At 35.8% G+C, this 12,538-nt stretch overlaps 1 protein-coding gene across 14 annotated transcripts in view; it reads right to left on the reverse strand.

Annotated features, from left to right (window-relative positions):
- The window catches only part of ank1a (ankyrin 1, erythrocytic a), a 156,972-nt gene extending 145,680 nt beyond the window's left edge, over positions 1 to 11,292 (reverse strand). For 7 of the 14 annotated variants that reach the window (XM_082170915.1, XM_082170913.1, XM_082170907.1 and 4 more), the window contains exon 1: positions 10,967 to 11,291. In XM_082170915.1, coding sequence (XP_082027041.1) covers positions 10,967 to 11,092 — 126 coding nt within the window. In that variant the 5' untranslated portion in view covers positions 11,093 to 11,291. Of the gene's footprint in view, positions 1 to 10,966 lie in introns of all 14 variants that reach the window. The other 7 variants (XM_082170916.1, XM_082170910.1, XM_082170906.1 and 4 more) reach the window with 2 other exon arrangements.
- Positions 11,293 to 12,538: the final 1,246 nt, after the last annotated feature.

The raw sequence follows: 12,538 nt of genomic DNA on the forward strand, positions 1-12,538 counted from the left end.
ATAATTCTCAGATCAATTCTGAAGTGCATTAAGACCTTCCAGAGAAAGTATTGCATCAGAAAACCAATAATCATACGTGACGCCAAGATCTGATCCAAGTAATCAGAGAAACCATTTCCCCCTGACAGCTGTCATACTGAGCTTTGATTACACTCGCATTTCTAATTGACTCAGTGTGATGGTGTGTGTGTGTTAGTAAGTGAGGTGCTTTTCTTAAAGGCATAGTTCACAAACATGAAAAACCTGTCACAAACTAATGCCATAAAATAGCTTTGTAAGAGGAATAGATCAAAGTTGTTTTTCACTGACAATATTTCCTTGAATTTATAAGTCAAATCTTGTTAATACTTCAACAAATTGCAGATTGTGTGCAATCATGAAAAAGCGAGCAGAGAGAAAAAAATGCTTTTTCTTCTTATATGGCGCTTCCATATGCAAAACATGTAAAAACGTAAAAATGTAAAAAGTGTTATAGCTATGAATAAATAATGAAGACTTTAATAAATAATAAAGACTTTTTATATATATATTTTTTCATTCTCAAATGCCTTGGACTTACACAAAAGAAGATCATTTTGAAGAATATCGGTAACCAAACAGTGGGAAAAAAATGCTATGGAAGTCAATGAATATTCCCATATTCTTCAAAATATCTACTTTTGTGTTCAACAGATGAAAGAAATTCATACAGGTTTTGAACAACTTGAGGATAAGTAAATGATGACAGAAGTTGCATTTTTGGGTAAACTATCCCTTTAACAAGTGTGTTACATGGTGAAAACGAGCGAACGCTGTTGTTTGTATCAGTTAATATTGGCAAAATGTCAAAAAGACATTTTCATTTTTCATATCCGCGAGTAAAGCTGATGGTGTTTCTGATCAAACGAGATCCCGTGAAGATTGAACTGCACCCCTGGACAGTTCTGCTGATATAACAGGAGACTCGAGCAACGGGAGACAGATCAGTCAGTGATCGTCAGTGAGAGAGAATATCACTGATCAACTGAGTGATATTTGCTCTCGATGTGACAGAATAATACACTACGCTGTAGTTACAGCCAATGCAGAAACCTGTAAATGATGCTCTTATTTAGTTGTGCCTCCATCGTTTAGTGCCGTCATTGTACGTTACAGAAAAAATTTGGGTTGCCGTTTTAATTGTTGTTTTGGATCCGGTAATTATTCATTTACTAATTACACAACCTACACACACACACACACACACACACACACACACACACACACACACACACACACACACACACACACACACACACACACACCCTTCCCTCAATTAAAGCGGGTGGTAAAGGTGGGGTGTAAAGAGGCCTACCCTCCGCTGTAAATATGAATGATTGATTCACACAGTGCTGAGTCATGAGTCTGCAGGCCGAGCTCCCACAGGAACACTGACAGAAAACTGCAGTGGAACACAGATATATAGATGCTGCGCACCACTGAGAAAACATGAGTCTATCCATCTGTCTATCTATCTATCTATCTATCTATCTATCTATCTATCTATCTATCTATCTGTCTATCTATCTATCTGTCTATCTATCTATCTATCTATCTATCTGTCTATCTGTCTATCTATCTATCTATCTATCTATCTATCTATCTATCATCTATCTATCTAGCTATCAACTAACTAACTAAATAACTATCTATCTATCATCTATTTATCTATCTATCTATATGTCTATCTATCTATCATCTATCTATCTATCTATCTATCTATCTATCTATCTATCTATCTATATGTCTATCTATCATCTATCTATCAACTAACTAACTAACTAACTAACTAACTAACTATCTATCTATCTATGTCTATCTATCATCTATCTATCTATCTATCTATCTATCTATCTATCTATCTATCTATCTATCTGTCTATCTGTCTATCTATCTGTCTATCTATCTATCTATCTATCTATCTATCTATCTATCTAGCTATCAACTAACTAACTAAATAACTATCTATCTATCTATCTATCTATCTATCTATCTATCTATCTATCTATCTATCTATCTATCTATCTATCATCTATCTATCTATCTATGTCTATCTATCATCTATCTATCTATCTATCTATCTATCTATCTATCTATCTATCATCTATCTATCTATCTATCTATGTCTATCTATCATCTATCTATCTATCTATCTATCTATCTGTCTATCTGTCTATCTATCTGTCTATCTGTCTATCTATCTATCTATCTATCTATCTAGCTATCAACTAACTAACTATCTATCTATCTATCTATCTATCTATCATCTATCTATCTAGCTATCAACTAACTAACTAAATAACTATCTATCTATCTATCTATCTATCTATCTATCTATCTATCTATCTATCATCTATCTATCTATCTATCTATCTATCTATCAACTAACTAACTAAATAACTATCTATCTATCATCTATTTATCTATCTATCTATCTATCTATCTATCTATCTATCTATCTATCTATCTATCTATCATCTATCTATCTAGCTATCAACTAACTAACTAAATGACTATCTATCTATCATCTATTTATCTATCTATCTATATGTCTATCTATCTATCATCTATCTATCTATCTATCTATCTATCTATCTATCTATATGTCTATCTATCATCTATCTATCAACTAACTAACTAACTAACTAACTATCTATCTATCTATCTATGTCTATCTATCATCTATCTATCAACTAACTAACTAACTAACTAACTAACTAACTAACTAACTATCTATCTATCTATCTATCTATCATCTATCTATCTATCTATCTATCTATCTATCTATCATCTATCTATCTATCTATCTATCTATCAACTAACTAACTAAATAACTATCTATCTATCATCTATTTATCTATCTATATGTCTATCTATCTATCATCTATCTATATGTCTATCTATCTATCATCTATCTATCTATCTATCTATCTATCTATCTATCTATCTATCTATCTGTCTGTCTGTCTGTCTGTCTGTCTATCTATCTATCTATCTATCTATCTATCTATCTATCTATCTATCTATCTATCTATCTATCTATCTATCAATCATCTGTCTCTATCATCAGTCTGTTTGAATGTGTAAAGTACAAACAGTATCTATATCACTTCCATTAGAAAGAAACTGCACAGAACTGGTCTATATGGGACATCAGCAAGGAAGATGCTTCTGCTTTCAAAACAGTTTGCCATGCAATACCTACAAGATGAAAGGGATCTTATGGATTAATGTGCTCTGGACAGATGAGTCAAAAGTGGAGTTGCTTGGCCATAATTTTAAATGGCATGTTTGGTGAAAAGAACCTCATGGTGGTGGAGAGATCGTAACACTAATCCTTATGAATTGAGCGGTTTAGTCCGAATTTTCTGAAGAGACTCGATTGCTTTATATGATGAACAGATTGAATTTAGGCTTTTATTCACATATAAACATTCATCAACTCACACAACAGTTATGGTAAACAGAAGCTCAAGCATGTTCACTTGATGTGTGAGAACCAATGGGGTTCATTCTCGTTCGTCAACCAGGTTCGGTTGAGCTTCTGTTTATGTTTGCTGATCAATGTTTATATGTGAATAAAAGCCTAAATTCAATCTGTTCATCATATAAAGCGATCGTGTCTCTTAAGAAATTTTGGACTAAACCGCTCAATTCATATGGATTAGTTTTACGATCTCTTTATGAACGTTTTGAAGCATAAGTGGTAGTTGCGTAGCTGTCAATGGAGGGACAGAAATTCCCTCTTTAAATGAAACTCAGATTTCGGTTTCCTGAAGAAGAATGAAAGTCTTACGGGTTTGGAACGATATGAGGGTGAGTAATTAATGACAGAATTTTCATTTTTGGGTGAACTATCCCTTTAAGTGGGCCTTTCAACATAATAATGTACTAAAACATGCAAACACATCCACATATATGTGGATTTCCTACAATCCTACAACAGTAGGCCTATGTGAAATGAGTAGTATGCCAGAATTTGTATAACAGGGCTAAAGGCACATTTGATTTTATTCTCCTCTATATCACTAGATGGTAAAAAAAAACTCCCCACAACACTTTCCTGAACATCTGCGTTTCACTATGCACATCTTTGATATTTAGATAAAATGACATGACAAAGGTCTTATTAATAATTTTTTTTTCAAGGTAATTAAATAAACCGTTTTTCAATATCTGAATAATATGTCCAAAAAAAGGCAATCATTCACGATACAATAAATAGCTGGCTGATTTTCTATTTGTTGACATGAAATGGATAGATTCAGATGGTCAATATATTTTACAGTTATTCTCAGTCGCTTTGGCACATTTTTCGAAACAGTCTTAACATTCTCTGAACTGTGAGTTCAAGTGTCACAACTCTTTGCTGGAACATCAGAACTCTATGGCATGTCTGCAAAACGTAGTAACATTTAATTCATGCTTCAAAACCTATTATTGTGTCAGTTAATTGGCCGATGCCACCAAAATAAAAAGTGTTTTTGTCATCATGTGAGCCACACTGGTCAAAATGCTTAGATGCTTTTTCACCAAGGAAATATTTGTTATATACAAGTTTCATGTTTTTTTGTTGACTCTAACTGCTTTCTTTACTGTACAACTTTACTGTTTCCAAACTTGACTGGTTGGTTGATAAGATTTGTGATTCCTATTTCATTTCAACAGCGGGCCATTTGCCAATTTAGCAAACATTACAAACATTCCATGTCTTAAATATTTATGGAATATAACATGTCTGACAGATTTTGATCACTGAATGGATCATTTTGCATGTGCTGGTTCACACGATGAAAGAATAATTAGAAGATGTGAAGAGATTTCACTGAGATTTCAACAAATTTTGATCAACAAGCCGTGTGCATTTAGTCAATGTGCAAATTGTACACAATTGTACATACTCGTTTGCACACATGTGCCGAAGCACATGCAATTTGCTTGAATCAATAAGAAATTCAAATCTCCTGTGAACAAGAAACTAATGGTTCAGAGATCTGGGAGAAAAAAAGTCAAATTTGAGAATTGAGCCAAAGCAATAGAGAAAAACTGTATTAGATTGGGTTTCCAACTGAGATAATTAATAATCACCATATTTGTAATGAAAGCATCATATTTAAAAATACTATATTAATAAAATATTGTATTTATTGTTACAACGAAAGTCACATTAAACTATTATAGGATATCTTTTTCAGAATCTTTATGTTTTTTAATATGTTTTTTTTATGTTTTTTCCCCCAATAAACTTTTAAGTATATTGATGGAACAAAAATTCTTTGACACACACACACACACACACACACACACACACACACACACACACACACACACACACACACACACACACACACACACACATATATATATATATATATATATATATATATATATATATATATATATATATATTGTATATATTGTTAAATCACATACCTTCACCCATCAATACTGTCAGCATGTGATCTATTCCAATGAAGAAGTCGGGTGAATTAATTAATTATCATCTGTCCATGCATCCATCCATCTATCCAGATACCATGATAAGCAGCACATGATGTAGGATTTAAGCTACATATTATTGACAAGTCCATCAGCTGCAGTAAGCATTATCTGCTCGAGAAGTGATGATCGGGATGCTTAGCTCAGCAACGAGGACTCCTGGAACTGTCTTTTTCAGTGGCATGAGAGCACTGCACACTATGAAGTGCTGTAGGAAATATCAAGTTTCATTCATTTATTTATGTGTTGATAAAACACATGTTTCAGTCCATGATCAAATGCACACTAAAAGGGCTGAGAAAACTGAAACGATGCTAAATGCAATGTAAATAATCAGTAAAAAAAAAAAAAACTTTCAATTTAAAGATTTTCTCTTCAAAATCTTTTAAGATGTAAAAGGTGACTTGCCAGGCAAATAGAAGAACACTAGAGACTACACTTAAACCTGAGCTGATGGCTTGAGTTGCATTGAGTTTTCATTGACATTTTCATTACGCCCACTCTTTCGGGGTGATATTTCACCGCTGGAAAGATGAATGTGTATTTAAATTGGGTCATTTATGTAGTAGAAAAGTGAAATTATTTTAGAAGCTGGTGCCTTCTAGTCTGAGAAAAGCCAGAAAATGTATTTTTGGCTCATGTGGATGAAAGACAACAACTCCCAGAATGCACTTGCTTCGCTGCCCTACGAGGCCACTCCCAAGCCACGCCTACCGGTTACAGAGGGCAGTATCGGGAGAAATGATACAGCTAGGCTACTAGTCGACTCGAAACTGAAAAGACGGCGTTTTATCGTGAGATCCCCCTATGGGCGGGTTGAACACATGCGGGACGAGCTCCTCCTACTGGCTGTAGTGTCTAGTGTCTATACATTTCTGAAGCACTGTGGCACTGATATATCTGCTACACAAGACATTATAAAAGGCACTATACAAATAATTTTGACTTGACTTTTGAGTCAGATTGAGAAATCTCTTGAAAGTCATTGTTTTAGGTGCACAGAAATGTACACATAACTCTATCCCTCCACCCATTAGACGTCCAGAGAGGTGGAGCTGGATGTCATTTGACTTTGCAGTGAGCACCACTTGCTAAAATTTGCTTCATGTTAAAGGCCCACTGAAGTGCTTTGAAACACGCAGCATTATTCAATATGTTGACGGAATTTCCACTGAAACAGGAAGACAGGCAATCGACAAGCTCCTCCCCTTTTTTAAAATAGCCAATAGCGTTTAGTTTATATCACAGCTCAGCCAGAGCCGTTGAGCTCAGTTTCCTCCTAATCTCTAACCGTTTCTCCTCCTAATCTCATCCATATCCTTTAAAATTCAGCATTCTCTGCAGAACTCAAATGAATCCGATACGTTTTCTGGATCTGCGCCGACTCGCACATATGATCTGCTCTGTATATTCACCCCAATGGAAAGCATATATACACTGTCTGAATCGTTCCCTATCCCCTATATAGTGCATTATGCACCATTCACCATGTAGAAAATAGTAAATGTGGAACAAGTGACTGATTTCAGCTGCACAAGGGGCGGGGCTTCAGATTCTAGAGAGCATTTGATTGGACAGAAAATCTGATGGGAAGCTGTCAGTGATGTGAAGTGATGTCGAAATCAAAATCACTGATCCATATTGGTGAAAGTGAGAGACTGTAAGTTGTGAATGCTTATACCTTCTAAATGCAAATTTTGTCATTGTTTTAGAGCACACTAGTTTATAGATAACAGCAAGGCCAACATATTTTATGGAATATGTAGTGAATATATTCATAAAAGCCAAAAAAAAAGATATATTTATTGTATTTATAAAATAAATACATTTTGATCTCCTGGGGACTTTCAAAGGGGGGAAGTATTTTTGAAATACTTTTCATGCAGGGCCTATTAATTTCCTTTTTATTGCCAATGTGTCAACAGCTTGTAACGAAACTTAAAAAACGAGACATTTCCCTACTTCATATAGGCCTAATCAAACTGTCAGTGTAATTTTCATAAATTACCTCATCTGTCGACATAATGCCGGTGAATCCCAGAGCTGGTGCAAACATATCCACATCTTTAAAAGTATATTGCTGCAAAGTTATTTACAGCGTATTTTTACTTCGAAGAAACAAATTCCCTGTGAATTAATCGGGGCCTTGAATCACGTTGAGTCTCTTCTCACGTTACGTGTGCACGAGCAGTACTGGACTGGCTGCAATTCACTTAACGGCCACAAGTGTCGCTAATGACAAGGGGTTCTGAATTCTACATATACCCCATTTAAGGCATTATAGAAATAACCAGTGTGACTTTCTATAAATCTGCCTTGAAATTGTGTATATTATGAAAGGCACTCTACAAATAATTTTGACTTGCCTTTTAAACAATCAGATTGAGAAACATCTTGAAAGTAATTGTTTTTGGTGCACAGAGATGGACACACATCATGTGTCAGCAAGCATTACTGTATATGTACAAACTACTGTGTGTGTGCAAGAATGTAACCATGAAAACAACAGTTTATTTAACAGGTTATTCAAGATGGATCTGTTCCAAAAGCAATTGCTTTAAATTTTAAAGTGCTGTCAAATCAATTAATTGCAATTAATCACATCTAACATAAAAGTTTTTGTTTACATAATATATATGTGTGTGTGTGTGTGTGTGTGTGTGTGTGTGTGTGTGTGTGTGTGTGTGTGTATATTTATATATATATATATATATATATATATATATATATATATATATATATATTGTATACACTCAGACATATATAATAATAATAATAATAATAATATACACACACATATATGTAAACAAAAACTTTTATGTTAGCGATTAATTGATTTTACAGCATTATTGCAAACATATGTTATTTGTGGCAACTCTGTTGCAAATGATTTACCAAAAAGGCTCGTTTCTATTGGAAAATGTAGTCCAATATTCACTAGAAGTTTACAACAAGAGTTTGGTGAAACAGAAACACCATATGTTTGTAACATTGATAACGACAGCCTGCAAAAACCCACTGAACATTGCATATACAGCAATGTGCACCGATGCAACATCCGACTTCATCCATCATTTACAATCCTAAAGTTCTATAAAGTTAATTGTTAGCTGGCAACTGTCAAAAATGAAATGTGATCCGCAATATGAGAAGCTGGACTTAACCACAGTAGTTCATAAAGAACAAATGCAATAATAATAAATAGCACTGTCAGCATTTTGATTTCACATTTGTCTCTCTAAACCACAAAGAAAAGCATGAATATTATGTTAAAACAAAAAAAACATGCATGTTTGCATTAGATGTGAAAATACATAATAATCTATTGGAAATTTTCACAATAATACTGCATTACATTTCAACATTTTCTGTGTGTGAATTGTACATGTTGCAATAAAATATGCACCATTGCTGGAAGAATTAAAGAGGTACAGTGTATACAGTGATAGACCTGACAAATAGATGGTGAAAATGCCTTGCCCAAGGGAAGCACAAAGCAATAATTCTCCTTTAGCATATAAATCCTTCTTAAGGAGCATGGACTGCCAGCTTTAAAGAACAAGACCAGCTTTAAACATAAGTGAATGCATATATGTGTGTATTTGTGTAAGAAAAAGAGAGAGTATATGAGAGAATGTTTGTTTCCACAGAGGTTTTCAAATCACAATGTTACAGCAAACTGCACAAAACCTTGCAAAGGTAAAGTTAAATTGCACTTCGACAACTATATATCTCCTGTAACTGAGGGGTTTGGCTGAACTATGCTCAGATTAAGAGATAACAGCGTGAAAATTGACATTAGAAAGCCCTTTGAAGCCGTTTCTCTCAGTATCAGTATCGTCGCAGTTGCTGCATCAGAGTACAAGCCTCCACAAATACATATTCTCAAATCAATCACAACTTTTAAGCAAGAATTGTGGCTTTATCCACACAATGGAAGTGTGAGCAATCCAGTGAGTGTGAGAAAGACTAGTGCAGAGGTTTTCAATAGCCTTATATTTAAGAAGAATTTGCTGGAAAGTTATGTACGTAACATAAAAACTGCACATGTTCAAGCACAGTACAATCCTCGTGAGTTGCTGTTAATACTTCATTTTGAAGGAGATGACCCACTAACAGCCGTTTTGAAGTGCTTGCATTTGATTTCTGCTATTGAAAATGACTTTTAAAGCATCCGATGACTCAGAGCTGATACGAGATACACCTAATAAATATTGAAATGATGCAGTGTGGCAGAAACAAAACTATCCACTGCAGGTATTCACACACTCGACACTGCGTCCTATACAAACATAAGAATGGCTGTATATGGTTATACGTGGCTGAAATTCATAAAAAGCTAAAACAACAATCAGTTATTAAAAGATGATGTATTAAACGAGGAGGAAGCATTCCTTCATCAGGAACAAATCTCTCGGCCTATAGAAGAGCTCATTTTGAAACTGGCAATCAAGCCGACAGCCAAAGAAGTGCTTTCTACACTGAACACATGAAGAAAACATCCAGGAGAAAGAGAGATCACTGATACCCACTGCACTTCTCAGCAAGGTGCTGTAATATGAAACTCTGCAGTGAAAATGGTTTATAAGTGTTCGAGCTCCATGCACACCAGCAGAACGAAACCCTACTGACATAAAGGTCTTTAGCAAGCACACCAGTCTAAAACACATCTCTGTTTGATTTTAGGAGAGAAAACTTGCAATCCTTTGTTTCGATACGCATGTGATTGTTTTTGCTCTTCTTTAAGTGAACGAGACTGTATGTGTATGTACTAAAGCTTAAAACTTACTTATCAGCACCTTTCTGCTTTTTCTGTTGTACTTACAGTGAATGTAATTTGAGTGATTTGTAGGTATGACACACAACTGATACATTATTGCACCTTATTTGCTTTTTTCAGCCCATTACAGATTTGAACGATGCAATGTATTTAAATGCAGATAAATTAATTAGGCTATATTAATTTCGTTTGTGTTCATCCTACACGCACAAAATATAATAGCCTATCTATCTAAAGTCAGCTGACTTTCAGAGTTATTTCTCTCTCTTGTTTGAGTGAAACAGTGTTATAGTAATATATGTAGGCTATATTCAAACTCTTGCAAGACTGAAGTGATGCTTTACTCATCAGTGAGGTTCTGTTGTTGTAGAGATAAATGACACATCTGTGTGTATAGAATAAATACAGTTTCAGTTATTTAATATAGCCTAAATGTATTTTAAATTCATTGCAATTTTTTTTTTTTTCTGTGACAATATACAAAATATAATCTCCCATGTGATTATCATCATGACAGACTCTTGTTCGGTCGATCTCGGCGTGCTTCTCCTCACCTGTGCATGCACGTGTTAACAGCAGTGGATGTGTGTTATGCTTCTATCCCAGCATTAAACCCGTTCTGCTGTCCCCCTCCCTTCCTTCTGCTGTCAACTTATCCCTCTTCCCTACCTTGCGCTTTTTATCCCGCGAGCGGCTCCTTTTCTTCGCCTTCTCCTCCTCTTTCTCCTTCCTCTCTTGTTCGGCGAGAGCCTCTAAATCCTTGTTCTTGCGCAGATGTTTGGCGGCTTGTGCCATAGTGGCGTTGACAGGCTCTGGATGTCTCTGTAGCTCCGCTGATGGATGAAGCTGATGCTGATGCTGGTGTGGATGTGGTCTGTGTTCCTCTCATGCAGTCCTGCAGCACTGGACTGAGTGTGTGAGAGAGTGTGTGTGTCCCGTCTCCCTCTCTCCTCCGCTGCAGCACTAGTTAGTCAGGCAGACAGACCTGAGAAGGCTTCATTGAGAGGGAAACTGCTGCAGCACTGCGCACCTCTCTCTCTTTCTCTCTCTCTCTCTCTCTCTCTCTCTCTCTCTCTCTCTCTCTCTCTCCCTCTCTCTCTAGCCAGTATTCTCTTGAGTCTTTTCTATGTCGATCTCTCACTCTCTCGCCACTCCTCTTGTGGATACAACCTTCACTCCTCATACATGCACCTTCTCTCTGCTTGGTGTCCTATCTGAAACAATTAACAAAAAAAAATATATTATGACAAACACGTTATGGAAGTATTTTGGTGGGCTTTGGGCTGCATCCATTTTTGGGACCTTCATAAATCAATTCTGACAGCAGAAAACCCATATGGCATTACCAGCGACACGGGACACCGTGGGTTTGGTATGGACTTTTACAATTGAACTGAATACTTCAATCTAACATCATTTGAGAATTTATTTCATACACAAGTTAAGGGTTGAAGGGGGGTTTGCAGTAAGATAGAAGAACCATTTTTGGTTCCTCAAAGAACCTTTCAGTGAACAGTTCTTTAAAGATATATCATTTATTAATCTAAAGGAGCTTTTCCATAAATAACCTTTTGTGCAAGGGAAAGTTTCCATGGATGCTTCATGGAACCAATAAAGGACCTTTGTTTTTAAGAGTGAACCAGTTTGGTGCATATTACGCAACTAAATCAAATTGTGACATATGGAGATTTATTTTAATATGTGCCTGGTCAGAGGATAGGCTTCTCCGGCTGATTCTGGTTCCTTCCAAGGTTTCTTCGACATCTACTTAAAGATCTTTTCTTGTCAGTCTCCACCGTTTCGGTTTCTTTAGTGTCACTATTTTCTGTAAAGTTGTTCTGAAACAATAAGTATTGCATGTGAATAGTAAAACGGACCTGACACGATTAATACCGTAGGCATTGAAGCCGTCCTGCTCTTCACACCACAGTCTCTTAAAATAAAGCATGTTTAAAACGCTCATTTAAAAGAACGCTCCCTCATTCCTCAGTCCCCTCCCTTTATCCAATAATGCAGCGAGAAGGAACCATGTGGAGACATGGACGTGGATACAGGATTTGTGTATGTGTGTGCAAACAGGGACATTTTGTACAGAAATGGAACAAAACCGCGTAGGAACGGGACACAGAGCTGTTAGTGGAAAGGTTTCCTTTGGGATAGTCGAGCGGGGGGAGGGAGCTTCTTTTGTTTTTCGATTTCAGACAGCATCTGCAGTGTGTATCCTGGAAAGCGTGCACCTGT

The sequence above is a fragment of the Leuciscus leuciscus genome (genome assembly GCF_965113295.1).
Source record: "Leuciscus leuciscus genome assembly, chromosome: 5".
NCBI lineage: Eukaryota > Metazoa > Chordata > Actinopteri > Cypriniformes > Leuciscidae > Leuciscus > Leuciscus leuciscus.